General features: G+C 38.4%; 1 protein-coding gene across 6 annotated transcripts in view; it reads left to right on the forward strand.

Moving 5' to 3' along the window:
- The window catches only part of NRG1 (neuregulin 1), a 1,130,312-nt gene that overhangs the window by 948,405 nt on the left and 161,730 nt on the right, over positions 1-20,177 (forward strand). For all 6 annotated transcript variants that reach the window (XM_086703390.1, XM_086703388.1, XM_086703387.1 and 3 more), the window contains exons 2-3: positions 4,329-4,506; positions 14,959-15,080. In XM_086703390.1, the coding sequence (XP_086559516.1) occupies positions 4,329-4,506; positions 14,959-15,080 (300 nt within the window). The remainder of the gene's footprint in view (positions 1-4,328; positions 4,507-14,958; positions 15,081-20,177) is intronic.

Genomic DNA, 20,177 nt, shown 5'->3' on the forward strand with positions numbered 1-20,177 from the left:
ACTTAGCATTGTTTTGCCTTCAAGCAATTTTTAGTTAACGGACCATTTACTCCTAGCCAGGGACTGAGAGGCAAATAACATGTTTTTTGCCAGTTTTAAAATCCAAGTACATCGTTAAAAAATTGCTCTCCCAGTTTAGAAGTGACCCCTGGCCTTATAAAGTTACATCTGAGTACTAGAAAGTACTTGGTGGAGTAGATTTTTGTTAATGAAATAAACAAGATTATTTCATGTGAGTAAACCATTGACTGGGAAGCATACAGAGTAAAATGTATTCCATTAAAATATAGTTATTATTTTATAATCTAATAAAAGAAAATGTCTTGAAAACTATTTCATTAGGGATAGATGGGAAAAACTGCACAAACCATATGTGCTCAGTATTCGCTTGCATTTTTGTTAGGAGTCTGTGAAATATCCAGGGCTGTTCCATTAGTGTGGTTATGTAAGAAGACAGAGAAGAGTTTATGTTTTTGCCAAGCCTTCAGGACCCTTGAATTTGGGCTCCATCAAGAATGAGTGAGGAAGTTTGTATGGCACTTACGGGGAAGGTACCCCTGACAAGAGAACACCCATGGACCAAGGATGCGGTTGTGTAGGTGTGTTGATGCTGTACAGGTGTGTTTCTCCATTTATGCTCTGGGGGATTTTGAGTTAACTCCTTGAAAGAGCTCTTCCCTGAAAGGCGAATGTCCTCATGTCCTAGGTTGTTACCCGTGAAGGATACAGAAGGCGCCATTACTGCAAGTAAACTTTGAAGGTTGCAAAGTTAGAATAGCTGGGAACTTCTGCACTTCTGACGTACTTGAAACTGTGTGCAAGAGGGAGGAACTCAGGCTAGTTGATAGAGGTATACCAGAAACCCAAATCATTAAAAAATGTTTATACACAGAGTCAGCTAAAGGAGTGGATATTTCAGCTAAGAAAGACCTTCTAATCTGAAGGTCTCTGCAGCACTACATCACAGATCATCTCTTTTTTAAAAAAAAATTTTTTTAACGTTTATTTATTTTTGAGACAGAGAGAGACAGAGCATGAATGGGGGAGGGTCAGAGAGAGAGGGAGACACACAATCTGAAACAGGTTCCAGGCTCTGAGCTGTCAGCACAGAGCCCGACGCGGAGCTCGAACTCACGGACTGTGAGATCATGACATGAGTCGAAGTTGGACACTCAACCGACTGAGCCACACAGGCGCCCCACATCACAGATTATCTCTTAAAGACAACAGATGTGTACATCTTTGCACATGAAACCCCAAAAGAAAGGATAAATGTTGACATTCCAGATGAGTGATTGTTTTCCTTGCACCGAAGGACATAGCAAAATTGGAGCCCCGAAGTCATGGATATGAGGTTGAGCCATCTGAGGATTTCAGGGCTGTCTCACTCACAGAATTTGAATGGAGGATATCATTTTAGGAGATAGACTTGTACATTAAAACTCAAATCTTCCCAAGAATCTCCTTCATGACGGCAAACTTAGCCAAGGCATTGAAACGTAATGAAATCCTGAGCCTTTCATTGAACTGCAGAAAGACCAGGTGAATGAGGCAGGAAAACAAAGAGAAACCAAGATTCCTTTTTTTTTCTTTCTTTGTGAGTGTGTTTATGTGCACATGCAAGTGTGTATTTCCTTACTTGCTGAATCGGTTGAGATTTAGTTGTAGGCATCGTGACATTTCACCCCCAGTTCTTCAGCAGATACCACCTAAGAACAAGGACCTTCTGTGTAACCACAATGCGTGATCACAGAAATTTCATGTTGATACGATATCGGATTTGAATTTCCCAGGTAGTCCCATTACTATCTTTCAGAGTGTTTTCCACGACATGGGATTCAGTGACAGCTCCACATTGCATTTACTTGTCATGTTTTTGAATTTGCATCGGTTCTCATGGTCGGTCTTCTTTTGTCATTCATGACACTGACACTTCTGAAGCCTAGACCACCTGTTTTGCAGAATATCCCTCCATTTTGAATTTGTCTGATTTGTTCTCTCACATTTGAAACCAAGAGATTGATTGATAGACGAACAGGAGGGGAAGAAGAGGTGGGAGAGAGAAAGGGAATGAGAGAAAAGGAAAAAGATGCACATGATTTTATGAAAAATTGTTTAGTCAAACTCAAGAGCATAAAGTCTAGTACATTTCTCTTCCGGCTGTATTGATAAGCAATTGTCTAGAGCTGTGGGGTGAGGGGACCTGGTGCTTATTGGGAGTTAAGGATATCTGGAATATTTCAGTGAAGACATTTTTCTTAAAGGCAAGGGACTAAACCTTGAGAGTCTGGGTGGCATGCCAAGTTAAATGTAAAACTCAGTGAAAACCAAAAAAATGTCAAGCTAGTTATTTTAGTTTATACATAAAATAGTGAGACGATTTATTTTTCTTAATACGTGTAAACCAGTTTCTTTGGTGCCATTTAGCTACAGCAGATTTGTTTTTTTTTAACACCCTTCGCTGGGCTTAACAAAAATTGAAGATGCCTTAAAGAGTTAATAAGAACGTACAGACACTATTCCAGAGAGATGAGAATTTAGTCTGTCTTTAAAGACCTCCAAAACAGAGATGCATGAACCCCAGCTTAAAAAGGAAGAGTCCTGTAAAACCTGTTTAGAATAAATCTTATTCTCAAGCTGTCAGAAAATAAGAACCAGACAAAATAATCAGGTATCAAAGACTAAGAACAGCTGACATGAGTTTTCTACCTTGCCGCTGTGTCTCCACATTAAGTGCCAACTTCTCCACAACATCTCCTAGGCTCCAAATAAATAAAAAGGGGACGTGATTTTTAGGAGCACTGCTAAGAAATCACAGCATTCAAATGGTTTTTGCTATAATTTGTAGGAGCCTTCCTATGCTTATTCCTGACGTTTGATTTACTCGGTTAAGGGCAGAAATGTAGAAAAACAATCAAACCCTGAGTAAGAAGGGAACTTGGTTTCCTGGTTGTGTCTAATATGGCTCTGATGGCTGTCCTTGGTGTCCTGGTCACCACACCCAGTGAATCATTATGCCCTGAATCAGGAAGACCAGTCTTATTTGCTGGGGTTTTTAGTTAATACCTGACGTTAATACGAAGCAGAAGTGGGCTTCGTAATTGGCTTCTCTGAGACTCAGCGGAAACAGTGTTGAGAGCTCAAATTCTGTGATGTTGATTATTAAGTGAAGCGTGTGCAGAGGAAGGTCCACTCATTATGCTTTTATTTAAAAAAAAACCCCACTTTTATTATGAAAAAAACAGGCCTACTATATTGAATCGTTGCTTGACTTCTACAATGATGGACCAACTTCTTGGGAAATTTGTTTCATTTTTATGCCGATCCATTCCCTGCCACCATTTTATTTTGAAGCAAATCTCAGATAGTATAACATTTTATCCATAAATATTTCTGTAGAGAATAGATACTCTTTTTAGCTGTCTTGCTTAAAATAAGACTGGTATATAGGTGCTTAAGGTATTCTACCAGGTAGTGCACAGCTTAAGTACTTCCAGTCTCTGTTGAGAAGATTTAGAAGAGCTAAAGCCAATCAAACTGACAATTTGATCTGAGTATGGTTGTCATCTGGAATGGTCATTCATTGCGTGGAGGACACCAGCCTGAGGCCCAATAAAAAAAGTGATGTCGCTAAAGAATTTCTTTCTTGAAGAAAGGAACGTCGTTAAGAGTTATGAGTTCTCTTTGTTCTTTGGTCACCTCTGATGATAGCATCGTCTAACTCTGACTCTCCAGAACATTGTAACCGTGGACAAGTCAGTCACTAACCCGTCTCTGAAATTAAACTTCCCCATTTAAAAAAATGGGTATGATGCCTGCTGTACGTATTTACAGAGCCATGGTGAAGATTATTTGTGATCTGAGATGTGAACGTACTTTCAAAATAATGGCCTGTATATAGTACACATGAAACTAATATAACACTGTATGTTAACTATACTGGAATTTAAAATAATAATAATATTAGTCATAATGGCCTAGCTGCGTATTCTCCTTTAGCATAGTTTTTTGTCTTTTTGAAATAACCATTGTTCAGGATTTTTAATGGCATCAGAAAAATGTAAAGATTGAGGAATTGACCATTTAGACTATTTTATAGTCTAGGTTCCCCTTGCTCTCCCCTGCCCCAAGTATGTTTTATATTTGGGCATTTTATTTTTCTCCAAGCTGAGATCCATTTTGGTTGACTCATTTTTTTCCCCCCTTCTGTCTTTCTCTCTCAGATAGTAAAACATTTGGGAATGGTGTCTTGATCCAGCTCACCTAAAATTAATATGTTTCTCTTTAGAAGATGATCAAAATTTTTTTCCTTCTCTTTTGTTTTTTAGCTTTGCCTCCCCGATTGAAAGAGATGAGAAGCCAGGAGTCTGTTGCAGGCTCTAAACTAGTGCTTCGGTGTGAGACCAGTTCCGAATACTCCTCTCTCAAGTTCAAGTGGTTCAAGAATGGGAACGAATTAAACCGAAAGAACAAACCACAGAACATCAAGATACAAAAAAAGCCAGGGTAAGTATCATGCATATAATAGCAGAGGCAGTGTCTAGCAATTGAATGCTATAAAATATAATAAAAATTATTCTCAGCCCCAATAAATAAATTTACTATCAAAAAGCATGATCTATAGTAAATGAAAAAGGTTTTTTCATTCTATGGTGGCCAGATATTGCGTTACTATATAGAAAGGAATTTGAAACTTTGATTCTTGCAGCTTCTGGATGAGGAAAGAAAACGAGTGGGGAGAGAACTGTAGGGCGTGGAGGGGGATGGGAGGGAGAAGGAAGGAAGTAGCTTTAGTGGTAGTGGTAGCTGCTGTAATTGGAATATGTTAGATCTTAAAATTTGACTTCTTAAAAATAAGACGAATGCTGTTGACAGTACAGTGCCTTCTACAATCAATATCCCAACTTCGTGATAAAGCTCAATAAATACCTAGATTTATGGAAAGAGAATGCGGTCACTCGCATTTGAACTATTTTCAAGTTAAGAGGTTAATACATACAGCTATACCTAATAAGTTTTTTTTAAGTTTATTTATTATTTTTGAGAGAGACAGAGAGTGAGCACGCGTGGGAGAAGGGCAGAGAGAGAGGGAATCCCAAGCAGGCTCCATGCTGTCGGCACAGAGCCCGACTCGGGGCCTGAACCCATGGACCATGAGATTATGACCTGAGCCGAAACCGAGCGTTGGATGCTCAACTGATGAGCCACCCAGGCACCTCCCCCCAATAAGTTTTTTTAACTGACAATTCTGTGAAACTACATCATCACCCACTGTAGCAGATTAAAACATCAGAGCATCTTAGCAAGAATCTTAAATCATCCCACCTTCCTTGTGGAGGTCCACATTTGGAAAGGCTTCTTGTGATTCCTATAACCTCTTGGAGGGGGGTTTATACCTACTCTAAAACGATGCTCCTTTATTATTCCTATTCTCCTCATTTTTATTTACCTCCTTAGTTAAGAGATTCTCTTCTAACATCAAACTACATTTTGAAATTAAGGAAGAGATAAGTATGTGAGAGTTTTGCTTGCAAATAGTCCTTTAATCAGTGTTACCTGTGTGATAGGACTTCCAAACTCAAAGATCACATTTTCTTTTTTTAATCTTTAAAAAAAAAATTTTTTTTAATGTTTATTTTTGAGAGAGAGAGAGAGAGAGAGACAGATTGCAAGTGGGGAAGGGGCAGAGAGAGAGGGAGAGACAGAACCTGAAGCAGGCTCCAGGCTCTGAGCTGTCAGCACAGAGCCCGATGCGGGGCTTGAACCCACGAATCATGAGATCGTGACCTGAGCCAAAGTTGGACGCTTAACTGACCGAGCCACCCAGGCGCCCCAAAGATCACATTTTCTTTACTCATGCTTCCGCAGATTCCAGTGACATCCCAGATGTGATACTGGCAGCAACAACAAAAGAGTCTCCTCCTGTACTTTGATTTTCTAGAACACCTACCAAAAAATTGTCACACAGTCATGAAGCAAGAGAAAACAAAGTGATTATAATGGAAATTTAATTTAATCTTCCCAAAGTGTTTAATTGCTCTAATAACCATAATCAGTGAATTTTCCCCCTAGTTTCCACGGCTTTATTAACTACACTGCTTATTCTCCTTACTTAGTGTGTCAGCAGGATCTCTTGACTTGGACAAAAGAGTAGGGGTTGCTTTTGCAACAGATGCTTCTCCAAAGATATAAAAACTAACTCTGTAAAGTGACATGGTGTGGTTTTTTTGTTTTTTGGGGTTTTTTTTTTTTACATAATATTACTTATTGCAACATTCCCATAGGTAGTAGGGGAAGTTGAACCGTACATGGTGACTAATTTTGCATATTAAGAAATTTAGATGGAAAACAAAAATGTTCTGCCTGGCTTTGAGTCGTATGAGTAAGAAACTACGCCGGAACACAGCTCTGTTCGTTGGGTCCCTTTAATGCCTTACTCCTTCTTTTAAAAATGGAAAGCATACAGGTGTAATAACCTGTGTGCATGTGGGGAGGGGAGGAGGAAGAGCAAGTGAACTGAAAAAAAATAACTATGATGCTTTGACAAGTGTAACAAGAAAAAAAAAAAACTTTTAGATACTGGATTTTGGAGTCTGCTTTGTCTTTCATCAATTAGACACATTCGTAAGAAACTAAGTTATCTTCACATGCAGGAGAATGTCTCATTTCTTTCCACATGGCTGTCAAATGATATCAGTAATATTTAGGTGCCCACGGAAGGCTTTATGCTGGGAATGGGAGGAAATGGGAGCAGCATGGGCTGTTACCTCTGCACTCAGGGGGGTCACAGATCATATAGGGATTCTGGAGTTCAGCCTTATCTGAAAGCATGCTGGTTTCCGAGGTCGCACGCTAAAGCACTCTTAGGGCTGGGGAACTTCAGGATTGTCAAGCAGCCCGTCCGTTTGCAAATAGTGACCTTTTAGAAAATTATTATTTGTATTAAGGTAAATTCTACTCTAAGTCAAGATTTAATTAGGGAAAATACTCCTGATGAATGATCTGGCCCATCATACATACAGTAAAGCCTGGTGCCAAATTGTAGGTTCCTGATACTGAGCTTGGGAAGAGGGAGAGACCCCGAGAGCTATAGGAGTAGCCACGAAGAGGTGGATTTGTCTGCTGAAGGGAGAGAATCCCCTCTGGCTGGGTGGGTAGGGTAGGATGGGAAGTTATAGAGAAGGAGCAGAACGGTAGTCAGTAGCAAGTTCTGGGTTTTTGTTTGTTTTGTTTTTAATTTTTTTTAATGTTTATTTATTTTTGAGAGAGACAGAGAGTGTGTGCAGGGGAGGGGCAGAGAGTGGGGGAGAGGCAGACAGCAAAGAGGATCCAAAGTGGACTCTGATGCGGGGCTCAGACTCACGAACCATGAGATCATGACCTGAGCCAAAGTCAGATATTTAACCAACTCAGCCTCCCGCAAGTTCTGTTTATAGGACAGTAGAGAGGCCAGTGGGCGAGTCAATGGGAATTCAGTCCTTTATGAGACAAGATGCTGTGTGTCAGACCCTGGGCTAGATGCCAGGTACCCAGACATGGAGGACATGCTCCCTGTTCTTAAGAGGCAGGTGGTCTAGAGGGGAGAGAGTTGCTGAACAGTTAAAATATTCCATCTTAACTTCTACAGTAGCGATAGTCATTGGGTGTCATAGCAAGAAGTGCAAGGGGACCCAGTCAGGGACAGGGGAGGCTTCCAAGAAAGAAGGAGAGGAGGAGGGGAGGGAGAAGAGGTTGAGGGAATAGAATAAAGCATCTTCAGACCGCGAGTATTTAGTCTAAGGATGCCTGGGGAGAAGCAAATGAAGTTGAGTAGATAAGGTGAACGTGGTTTTGAAAACAGTATGTATACGTTTAAAGAGGTAATTTGTTGCATGGCTTGGATGACATATAAAAGAGTCATCAGTGTTCACAAAAGCATTTTCATGTTGGCTTCATAGGTCCAGACAGCTAAGAGTACTGTCTACATGTTAATAAAATCCCATTATACCAGAAAGGCCAATATTCAGAAATTACTTCTTTTAAACAATAGCCTTGCTGGAAAGAATTAAATGGAAGAAAAGGCGTTTTATTCAGGTTGTGTGACTGTAAATTACTCTTGGCAAAACATTTTAACATATTTGATCTTCCAAAAATAAGACACTTTGTGTAAAGTGGGCCATTAGTGTTGTCAACTTTTTTTTAAGGCTAAAGAACCAAACTCAATCTAAATTTAATTAACATTTGCAAGGTGCCCTATTATTTCAACTTGTCCTATACGTATAAGAGAATGGATACGATTTTCAAAAAATGTTTACTTATTTATTGAGGGGAGGGGCAGAGAGAGAGGGAGAGAGAGAATCCCAAACAGGCTCCGTGTTGTCAGCGCAGAGCCCCATGCGGGGCTGGATCCCACAAACTGTCAGATCATGACCTGAACTGAAATCAAGAGTTGGATGCTTAACAGGCTGAGCCACCTAAGCGCCTGAGAATGGATACTATTATTGTTATACCCATTTAAAAAAAAATGAATGTCCTAAGATGAGGGAAGTTTAGTTTCTTGCTGTATATCTAATGTTAATGAATGCTCAAGCTTGGATTTGAAATAGGTCTGACTCTATGCCTGCTGTCTTTTCAGTTACTGGTGATTTTTCTACGTATAGTGAAGCCACAACACAGGGCTGGAGACATGCTTAGGCATTGGGTGATGGTCTTTAATAAAAAAACACTCTAATTTTTCAGTTTCACCTACCTATTCAAATTGTTAACGTTTTGCCTTGGTTACTTGGTTACTCAAACTTTATCTTCGGCTTTGATCAACCAAGCAGAGGTGAATTGTAGTGTGAGATTTAGGATTTCGTTGGGATTGTCTTTATTTTAAGAAAAATGTTGACTCTTTTCCAATCCTTAGTCTAGGTTTTCTTTTTCACAGAATCTAGATGGTACATTGCAGCCAGAATTTCCCTTTAATCCCTTAGCGTTAGGAAAAGACATCACAGCAATAAGCAATCTCCATTATTTTGTAAAGTCTTATCGCCCTTCTGTCCTGCTCCTACTAATGACATACATTCTTACATGTTCTTCCTACGATTTCGAATTTACATTTGAGACTGTTTATTTTATTTGGCGAAGCAACGGGTGGAACCAATTTTTAAAAAATGGAAAATGCCCTAGTGTTATGTGTCTGCTTATCCTTTTGTTCTGTTTCCTCTGCCGGGTGGATAGTTTTGGCCAAGAAGACTGGTTAAAGAGCTTGGAGTGTGACAGATTCATATTTGAGGCTGTCAGACCGGCCTCATTGAAATATCTGTTCTACGTTAGCCTCGTGAAAGGCCGACTTCCTGTCATGTGTGTGTGGCACGCTCCTTTGGATGCCCATAGTGTTTCCTCAGCTCTTCTTTTCCACTCTCACATATTTTACTTTTGTTTAAAATTGGATCTAATTGGTTTGGTCAGATTTCTGCAAAAGTTTTAAAGGAATGCTTTCTTCTGTTGACAATTGTTGCGGGTCTTTGACTGTATAATAGAAAACGTTCACATGCATCCCTTTCTTTTATCAGCTGAACAGTTCTTGCAGATCATTTTAATTTTATATTATAAGGAAATCTCAAATTCCTTGGGTGTAAATGGGAATAGTCAGTGCCCATTTCATAGGGTTTATGTGAGGCATTTGGTGCAGTCCCTAGTACTGTATATGATAGCTGCTTCTCCCTGCTCTGTATCCTTCTCTTTATTGACAGGTCGACAGTGTCTGAAGCTGTGTTGAACACACACACACACACACACACAAGCACACTCACATACTCGCATACACACACACTCACAGAGTTCATATAGGATTCCCTAGAGATCAGAGGAATGGAATTCTATCAACTGATGAGATATTCCCATATGCATTAAAGTTGCCTTGGCCTATAAACTATGGTGGAAGAATCAAGCCAACTAAGAAAAAGGAGATAGTAGTTATTGGAACCTTGGGTCCATTTTGTCAGTAAGTACTTATTGAGAGAACAGTGTTTGCATTTTGATATTAAAAAAAGATAAATTAATATTTAGAACTTTTGTCTTTAAATCAGTCTGTATTACTTTATTTTTACATAGTATTGTTTTTCTTAATCCAAAAGTAATGTATGCTCATAAGAAGTCTAAATATTGCAGGAATATAGAATGTGACTGTAATAAGAGTTAACACTTATTGGGAGTGCATTTAAACACTTTACATGAGTTAATTCTTTTAATACTTTTAGAAAGTGAAAATCCACTAAAACATCAACCCCTTCCAGATTTCTGGATAACTCGTTGATTAAAGAGCAAAAGGTTCATTTTATGATTGGAAGGGAAGTCACCCTTTTTCCAAGTTAACTTCCTTCCTATGGAGAGCATATGGTAGCCTATTAAAGAGAGTAAAACAAAACTGTTGTAACCATACTTATCAAATCCCCAAATCATTGCAATATATAATTTTCAAGAAAGGATTATCTATTTCTACTGTCTTCCTGCTTCCTGTTCCTTACTCTAGGACCTAAGGATTGAAGACTCTCAGAGTTCAATGTATCATTGGAATTCAAAAGGATCTTAATGATCATCTGGATAAATGTTTTTCCCATCATGTCCCTGAAGAATCTTCAGATTGAAAATGGGCTGCCAGCCACTTTGACCTGAACATCTTTGTCTCTTCATGATAGCTTTGAATATAAGGCTCTGTTTTAAGCTTTCACTTTAAAACAGGATTTTTTTTTTTTTCAAAATACTTGAAACCACTGATCTAATTTAATCTTTTCTCTGCATAGAGATATTCTTGACAGGTGGTTATCCAGACTTGAATCTTTCCAAAGAGAAAGACACCCTCCCCATTTTTGAATGTTCAAAAATTCTTCCTTACACTCAAAATATGCCTCCTTTTTCCTGTAAGACATAATTCCACAAGAGCCTCCCCAGATAGTTTTCTTTTCCAGGTGACCATGAAATATATTTAAAAAGCTATCCGTATCATGTTCATAGGTGCCTGCCAGTAGGACCTCTGTTCCTTTTACAGAATCTTCTCTAGTGATAAGATTTGTAAGCTGTATTCAACGCTGATCAACCTCTTCTAAAGTCCTCTAGTTATTGATATTTTTCATCAAATGCCACTTCAAAACATAATTAAATATTCTAGATGTGATCCCGCCTGTGAGCAGTGTATTGAGACTTTCATCCAGTTTGATTTATGCTGTTTTAATATTAATATGGCCCAACAGTGTATGTTTCTTTTTTTTTTATTTCTTTTTTTAGTAGTTGTTTAAAATGGAATAATGTTAAATTCATGGCTAATTGAAATCCTTTTTTCTGTATATATTATTGTCAAGGCACATCTCTCCAAGCCTGTATTTTGCTACTGATTTTTGAACTGGAATGTATTTGTTATGTTTGTCTTGATTAAACTGAACCTTGCTCTGGGCCGATTGATGTTCAGTCCTAGAAATCCCAGCGGGTTCTCTATGGAAAGGATACCTTAGCCACATGTCACCCTTGCCTTGGAAATTCATAGCACATATTTGCATAAAAACCACTAAGAGGTACTGTTGTAAAGAAATCTATTTAACTTTGTTCAATGCAGTATTTATTTGAGCATAGAAAATTTTTCTTTTTCTTTTTTTCTTATTCTTTCTCTTTTTCAAGCATAAAATTTATTACATTACTTGGAATAATATTCCAGGCAACACTGTGTAGGTCTATTAGGAAGATTTTTAAGAACTAACCCTTTAAGGCAATTTAATTGTGAATTTGATTACCATGTTTCTTATAGTTTGATCCAGTTCGTTAGTAAAAATGTTAATGGCACAGGGCTGAGAAAGAACTCCTCACATATCATTAAGGACTCCTCCTTAACTTACGTAAATAGGAAAGAAGGGGTGTTCTTGGAATCATTGTATCTCAGAGTGTTGTATATTCTTGGGATGTTATCGTGATAATTTAGAATTTAGGGGCTTAACAAGAAAAGTTACCATTTTCTTATTTTATGTTTTAATTTTTTTTATTTTAGAGAGAAAGAGATAGGGCACGAGTGGGGAGGAGGGGCAGAGGGAGAGAGAGAGAGAGACAGAGACAGAGACAGAGAATCTTAAGCACGCTCCATGCTCAGTGCAGAGCTCCACACAGGGCTCCGTCCCATGACACTGGGATCATGACCAGACCTAAAATCAAGAATCGGATGCTAAACCAACTGAGCCATCTAGGCTGTCAGCACAGAGCCCGATGAGGGGCTCAAACCCACAAACCATGAGATCAAGACCTGAGCTGAAGTGGGATGGTTAACCAAATGAGCAACCCAGGTGCCGGGGAATCCACTCTTTCTTCTGTGTTGAAAACCAGGATATTATTCCTCAACCTGACCTTCTTCATGATTTATCTATCAGTTATTGTTAGTGGTTCCATAGTCGTACATGAAAATTCTTTCAGCTAGTTATGTTACTTTGGGCTGAACAAGCTTATTATAGTGTTTATTACATTGTTTCTCACTCTTCTTCATTGGTGTCTTGTCATAAAGAAAACTTAGTGTTTATGGACAAAGTTGTATAAATAGCTGATAACTCATTAGGAAAAACACTAGATTTGAATACTCCAAAACCAGGCTTAAAAGTTAGCAGAACTTGATGGGGATAATGTCCTAATATTGTTGTATTTTCATAATTTTACAAGTTGTGATAGTATATTACTAGATCTTAATATCGATTTGCCAAGATACATGCCCTCAGATTGTTCTGTTTTGGTTTACAGGGATATATTTCAGGGAAACTTTTCTGTGGAGAACCTGTGTGATTAATATGTGAATATTGCTGTATAAATGGCCCTTGGTGGTCCTCCCCACTACATGGGTAAACAAGGGTGTTATTATATTAGGTCCCCTTCTTATCAACTTTGTTCTGTGACCATTGTATTCAGGAAATGGGAACAGATACGCCATGTGGGTGACAAGGATTCCATCTTCAAAAAAGTTTGAGAGTCACTAAATATATTCCCCTCTTGGAGAGTCAGAGTATATTAGCATATTAAAGAGTTGGAGAGTTCCTGTAGGATTAACAAGACAAAAAAAAGCCTGTTTTTGTTTAACTAATGCCATGTTTTCCAAATTTATTTGAATACAGTACACTTTGTTTTGTTTTGTTTTCTCAAGTTTACTTGTTGACATTGTACCAAGTCACAACTAATGCAGCAATTTTTCAGTCCACATGTTGGTTTGACCATTGCTGCCTTGGTCTGGACCTCCTCCCACTGCTGCGCCCTCTTAATATTGCAGCCTCCTTTCCTGCAGCCAACATTAGGAACATTAGGTCTTGGAGAGAGCTTAAGTGGGAGCATCCAGATATTTTCTTCATTTGTTCACACATTCATCCAGTAATGTTTGAGGATACACCAAGGACAAAACAGTGACATATCGTCATAGAACTTTGAGGATACCCGGAAGTTTAAATTATGGACTCCCCCTCCAAAGCATATGTCCTAGCTTGAAAAATAAGATATACTGAAAGAACTGTGAGGACCAGGAGGTACTCAAGGCCATCAGAATTTAGACGATGAAGAGAGCAGCACCAGCTACGTGATCATGAAAGCTTTGATGAAAGAATTGGCACTTGAGGTGGTCCCTAAAGGTCAGCTTATATCTTGATGGGTACAAATATGGGACCCCCTCTCTAGGAAGAAGAAATGGCACAAGGGAAACACCATGATGGAAGTCCGTAAGGCTTACATATGGGACTGGGTGGGTGGTTCAGTTCAACAGACTGGAGGAGAATCATAGGAATTCAGTTTTCATTAATTAGGACAATTGATCAAATTTGAGTAATAATATTATCTGCCAAGAGAACTAGAAACTTCACTATAAAACTAGGAAGTTGTAACTTATGCGAGCTTTGCATATAATTTTGAGTTGCTGTCTTCTCTCCCTGTTATCATCCCAAGAGCCCAAGCAGTCAATCTGAGGTGTGACTTTAAAAAGCCTTTAGTGGGGGCACCTGGGTGGCTCAGTCGGTTAAGCCTCCAACTTTGGCTCAGGTCATGATCTTGTGGGCCGTGTGTTCAAGCCCCACGTTGGGCTCTATGCTGACAGCTCAGACCTTGGAGCCCACTTCAGACTCTGTGTCTCCATCTCTCTCTGTCCTCCCACTCACATTCCATCTGTCTCCCTCAAAAATAAATAAAACATTTAAAAAATTAAAAATAAATAAATAAAAAGTCTTTAGTAAACTCAACCAACCCCAGTGGTTCTGAGTTTTTAAATCATGGAGACTGCTTAAATTATTGGCTATATGCAACAGTAAAACACAGACAGATGCAAATTACAATGCTGCCCAGGCTGAAAGAGTGCTGAATATTGATTTATATGCAGTTTTATAAATGTGTGTGCTGTTGTTGTATATTTATTTCAATATTAAGAGTGATTTGTGTCCTTCTATGCTCCTAGCAATGAAAATCTTAAATTCCCTTTCTTTTGTAAGTACTAAATCCTCTTCATTCAAAATTAACATAATTCCTAATGATACTACTGAGAAAAGTGCAGAGGATTTTAATCTATTCTAGCCTTCCTTAAGTGTCTGTCCTTACCAGATTTGCAAATGATTTTACGCTTTTTTAATCTTCCTAGTGGCAGATGACATTTAGATATAGAAAGGAAGAAAATTTACCAATTGGTTTGAAAAAAATATCTGGGGCATGATGTGTTTAGTGGTGGCAGTAGAGGAATAAAAAGAAAAATTAGAGAAGACTTACTTTAAATTACTAATCTGGGTGATAAAATTAAGGTCATGTTCATGGTATAACTTAAATGTGATAATATCTCATTTTTACTCTTGGTCACATCATACATGTATGTATTAGTAAGTTGTGTTGTAACATGGTCCCTGTAGAGGGGGAGTTTGAGAATCCCGAAACTACAGAGAAATAGATTTTGATGGTCACTGTATTTCTGTGAAATATACTTACACCACTTTTGTCCTGATCTTACAGGAAGTCAGAACTTCGCATTAACAAAGCATCACTGGCTGATTCTGGAGAATATATGTGCAGAGTGACCAGCAAATTAGGAAATGATAGTGCCTCTGCCAATATCACCATTGTGGATTCAAACGGTAAGAGATACCTACTACATCCTGTTTCTCAGTCTGTAAGAGGAGTAATCGAGATGTGTGGTAAGAGTTGTAATATAAACTTGTATGTTAAATCCTCCTGTGAACAAATAAAAAACATGGAAGGAAAACCATATACTCCAAGTATCTTGTGTGTCTTCCATGAAATTCTTCATTCCCCAATTTCATATAAACCTGAAATACACATAGATTTTATTTTTTGACTTCAATAAGGTCATGCACGGCAGAAACAGAAAGAGGTTATACCTCTTCTTTAAATTTGTCAGGGACGGCTGTCAAGTCTTTGGCTCTATCCATAACAGAATATGTACGTGTATAGATATGTGTGTGAGTATTTATATACAGAATACATATGTATATGCAGGATATGTATATTACATGCATATGTATGTACATATGAATATTCCAAATGAATATATGTACAGTGTATGTGTGTGTGTGTGTGTGTGTGTGTATGCATAGAAGAATACAATCCTGACTCAGTCCTGGATATTTTAATGTTCTCCTGCGTGTTTTTAATACAGCTGGCTCTAGGTAGTAGGAAGTTAGGCCTATCAATTTTTTTTAGGCCTGTTACTTCTGAAAACAGGAGAGGCTTAGAGGCAAAGCATTTGCTACCACGTTTAGTCGACTTCTGCTTCGCTGAGAACAGTGCCAGGGAGATTTGTTAAGCAAATGGAGGCCTTGGAGGTAGAAGGTACTGCTTCCCCTCCAGCAGCTTCTCTGAGTGATCTGAAGACGTAAAAGCATCACAGCTGGTGGCTGTCTGCTCATGATACCCCAATACTCCACAATTTGATGGAGTCACCTCTAGAAGCTGATGAGTTAGCAGGGAGCGTCTCAATCTCTTGAAATAATAAAATGTGACTTCAAAAACCCTTTGGTGCTTCTTTTTCTTTTTGCATTATGGCACTTAACTACTGCCCACACGAGCCCTGTCATCTGTCATAAAGCCAAGCCTAATTACACTGCTCTGCTCTAGGCAGGAGATGAGAGAGAGTGTCCGCTGTGAAGGCCTCGTCTCTTAAAGTGGTAAGGTAAGAATGTGAGGGACGAGTAAAAATAACTCAAGGGTCACCTCCACAGGAGACTGATGTAGTTTGTGTCCGTTGACTTAGTAGGATAGCGAGAGGGAGTAAGATAAAAATATGGGACGGAGTTGGGAAAGTTAATTCCCAGCCTTCTCTGGATTCCCCACTGAACTGCTCTGTCGCAGGGTAATCAGAGTTCATTACTTTAATCTTAAATACCTGCCTCCACAGAGAGTAAAGGACAACAGTGAAAAGTAGTTTCCATTACTATTTTTAGGAGCTGCATTTATAGTTTAAAATGTAAAAGCCATTTAAAATTTATATGGGTAAATATAGCATCACTTTACTTTTTAATCAGCACAGGTTAAGCAGTAAGCATGCCACTGGCATTATTTTACCCCACATGGAATTTTATAGGATGCTACTTGAAACACAAATTTAAAAACCTATTTCAGTGGCTTATTCTTGTTTTATTTTTTTCTTATTGTGCCACGTTTAGTAGCTTGTTCTCAGCTTGTCATTGGCTTGGTTGAACGTGTCTCCTTGTGGTAAATGCTATTGAATTATGATTTTGACACTTGGATTAGATTTGTAGAGCAATGTAGACTATAAATTCCCAGGAAAATACAATTAGAATAAGTGTCACGGTCTCACAGAGTGCTTACAGTACGATTCTATTATTCTGTGTTTTCTGATTTACAGGAGTAAGCAGTGAATTATTTACTGCTATATCATTCCTGGCAAAAGTCCATAGGGTTTAGTTTCTTATTAATTTTGGGGTGCCGAATGATAATACAGCTTTTTACATTTCTCTCATAGGAGAGACATCCGACTCATTTTTCCGTATTAATTCCTCCAAGAATTGGCTGCCAATTTGAATATTTAGTGTTAACCAATTATAATGTAGAGAAATGAAAGTTGGGATGTTTTTGATAATCAGTTTTTTTTACGTGACAAGAGGAAAGAGAAGTTCACAGAATATTGTAAGGAAGTGATTCTTAAACAGCCAACTAAAATTCATTATAGAATGGGGTCTTACTGGCTTACATAGAGCATCTGAAGGAGAATAAAGAATCTCAATTACAATGCAGGGTGGTCTGTTTTGTTTTCTTTTTTTTTTTTTTTCTTAGAAGCCTAGAAATAGTTCATCCATATCCAACCTTCTCATTACATTTTAAAAGGTATGTAGACTTAGCATGTGTCTGAAAACAGATACATTCAGGATCACGAGATATTTGGTAGCAAAGAAGGACGCCAAACCAGATTTCTTATATTCCTGGTCTAATATGGCTCACTCTGTACCTGTGTGTTTGTGAATGTTTAAGTAGATTCTTTGGTGTGTGAAGGACAAAAACTGATGGAAGGGTGTGACACATAAAGAACAAGGAGTTCTGTGGGGAAGAACTGGAACTTCATTGTTACTGGGGTTCAAGAAGAAAAGTGAACCCAGGGCATATCTAAAAATTTAAGTGACAAGGGTTTCTGGATCTTCTGTCTAGTATTTCTGCCTTTGATGTGCCTCAGATACTTTCTTGATTCTTCCACTTCTTTTATCTTCTCACCTCTCTTGCTTTCAGCTATGCCACTTTATATTCTGAACTCTAACCTGATTGTGATCCCACTTGGTCATTTCTTCATGACTCTTTTTAAGGCATTCTTTCCATTTTAATTCCTATTTTATGATTGCTTTCTTAGTTCCGAAGCAGATTCCCCATTGCAAGTGTCTGATTTGCAGAACTTACTGTGCCAGACCATATGGAAAGACCTAGAGAGCTTACCAATTATCTACCTTCTGGTCAAGTGTCTGCTCTGGGCTCACCACTGGAGAGTGAAATGAAACATGGCTTCCTAGAAACGCCCCTCTCCTCAGAGGCTGTGGACCTGTGTGCTGTTCATCAGAGCCTCTGGGCCAGCAGCCACCATGATAGACGAGGCCAATGTGTTCGGCAATATCAGGAGACTCTCTTTTCCTTCTACCCCTCAGTGGCTTAGTGGCAGCACAACCAAAAAGAAAATAAGTGATCATTCTGATCCTTCAGCCTCTTCTACTGCTCTGCTCTCTGAATTTGCTATATTCAGACCAATTCTGGTTATCAAAGAAGTCTCAGCTCAGGTTGGGAGCTCCCTGGGACTCAGATATGTAACCTTTATGTTGTCACATCCCTGTGTCCTTTGAAATCTGGGCAAACATTACACATAAACACTCTTTCAGAGAGAAAAAGAGCACTCTACTATGGTTATAAACTGCCACCTGGCTAAACCATCTCTTCCTAAATGTATTTATGTTGACTTGGGCTGAGAGAGTGGAATTCTCAAGAATTTCATTTTCCTTTGGGGCCCTAGAAAAAAAGTTTAAAAAATAAGAGCATGTTGTCAAAATATCATATTATATTGAACTCCCCTTGAGATTTTAATTTATGTTTTCTATAAAATACTAGTAATTTTTTTGATTTTGTGTTGTCTCACTCATCTCTCCCGTATTTAAGTACTTCAGTACATAACTATGGTCTGATAATTTCTACACAGGTTGTCTTGCTGAAAGATCCTGGTTTGCTGCTGTGAACTAATTATCCTAATCTCATCCTATGCAACAGATTCCTTGTGATTTACTGAAATTCCCACATGGGTACCTTCTTGACACTGAGATGTTCAGAATGTATTTTGGCATGAGATTCTAGAGGAGATGGCAGAGGTTTGGGGGAGATCTGCCTGAGACATTGTTTTCTTTTCTCCCCAGAAAAAAAAAGTGAAAAATGTAGCAGGATGACCTTGATATCTGATACTACTTTTAATTCCATTAACACAGCTATATAACTATCAGGAAAAAAAATTGGCTTAGACCATAAAAGTCTTCCATCCAATATTATGAACTTTCTGCAGTGAAAGTCATTGTTTACATTTGCTTAGATTAGCAACTATGAAATGACAACAAAAACCCAAGAAATTCTCCTTGAATTGTTATAAGCTTGAGTGAAATAATGACCATATTTTCACTATTTTCAAGCATTTAGAAAAGAATATATATGTAGCCAATCATTTTGTTAAGCTACGTTTTAGAAATTTATGTTGTCTGCCTTTTCCATTGTCTTTTCAGTCCTATCTTATTTGGAAAAAAGAATTTGCCATACTGTAGACAGACACACACCTGTGCAATCTGCTCATTAATTTTTGGATTTTGTGAGTGTAATAAGTCCATTGAGCTTTCTTGTAAAAAAGAATGTCACAGGGCGCCTGGGTGGCTCAGTCATTTGAGAGTCTGACTCTTGATTTCAGCTCCGGTTGTGGTCTCACAGTTGTGGAATCCAGCCCCACATCTGGCTCCATGCTGAGCGTGGAGCTTGCTTAAGATTCTCTCTCTCTGTCTCTCTCTCACTGCCCCTCTCGCTTGCTCATTTGTGTGTGCTCTCTCTTTCTCTCAAAAAAAAAAAAAAAAAAAAAAAAAAAAAAGGATGCCATAGGCAGCCGTCATTACATGATGCGTTAGGGTAGATTCCTTTCATTAATTCAAATATGGCAGCTTACAAGGCCACATATACTATGCCTATACAGATTATACACTGCATGTTCATTTTTATTTGTATTTCATTTTGCTTGGTCTTTATGTAGGAAACCTTAATTTCACAATTAATTCTTAGCTGAGGAGCTCCATGAAAACTCCTGGGCATCAGATTAGGGAAGAGAGTAATAGACCTAACTGGTTTTCAAATTAATTAAGTACTGCAGTCTTTAAAAGGTTAATACAAGAGAATATACATACTAATCAATCATATCCTCTACTAGATTTTCTTTTTTTAATCAGGAGAAAAATTATTTGAGTGAGATTCAAGATCCCATAGCAACATTGGGCTCATAGCAATAAATTTGCTGTTTCCTCTGAGATGAACGAAAAATATTATGTCCACAAAATTTGACTAGTACATCAATGGATCCTTTAAAAAATTGGCTCGTGTGGGTAATAGGCTTAGCTTCCCCCTCTCCCAAATTGATGGTGGTGTTGAAAATGTTGTGATATTGGTAAACGAGCTGTAGTTACACTGACAATAATATA

The sequence above is a fragment of the Puma concolor genome, chromosome B1 (genome assembly GCF_028749965.1).
Source record: "Puma concolor isolate L17-30 chromosome B1, mPumCon1.1.hap2, whole genome shotgun sequence".
Taxonomy (NCBI): Eukaryota; Metazoa; Chordata; class Mammalia; order Carnivora; family Felidae; genus Puma; species Puma concolor.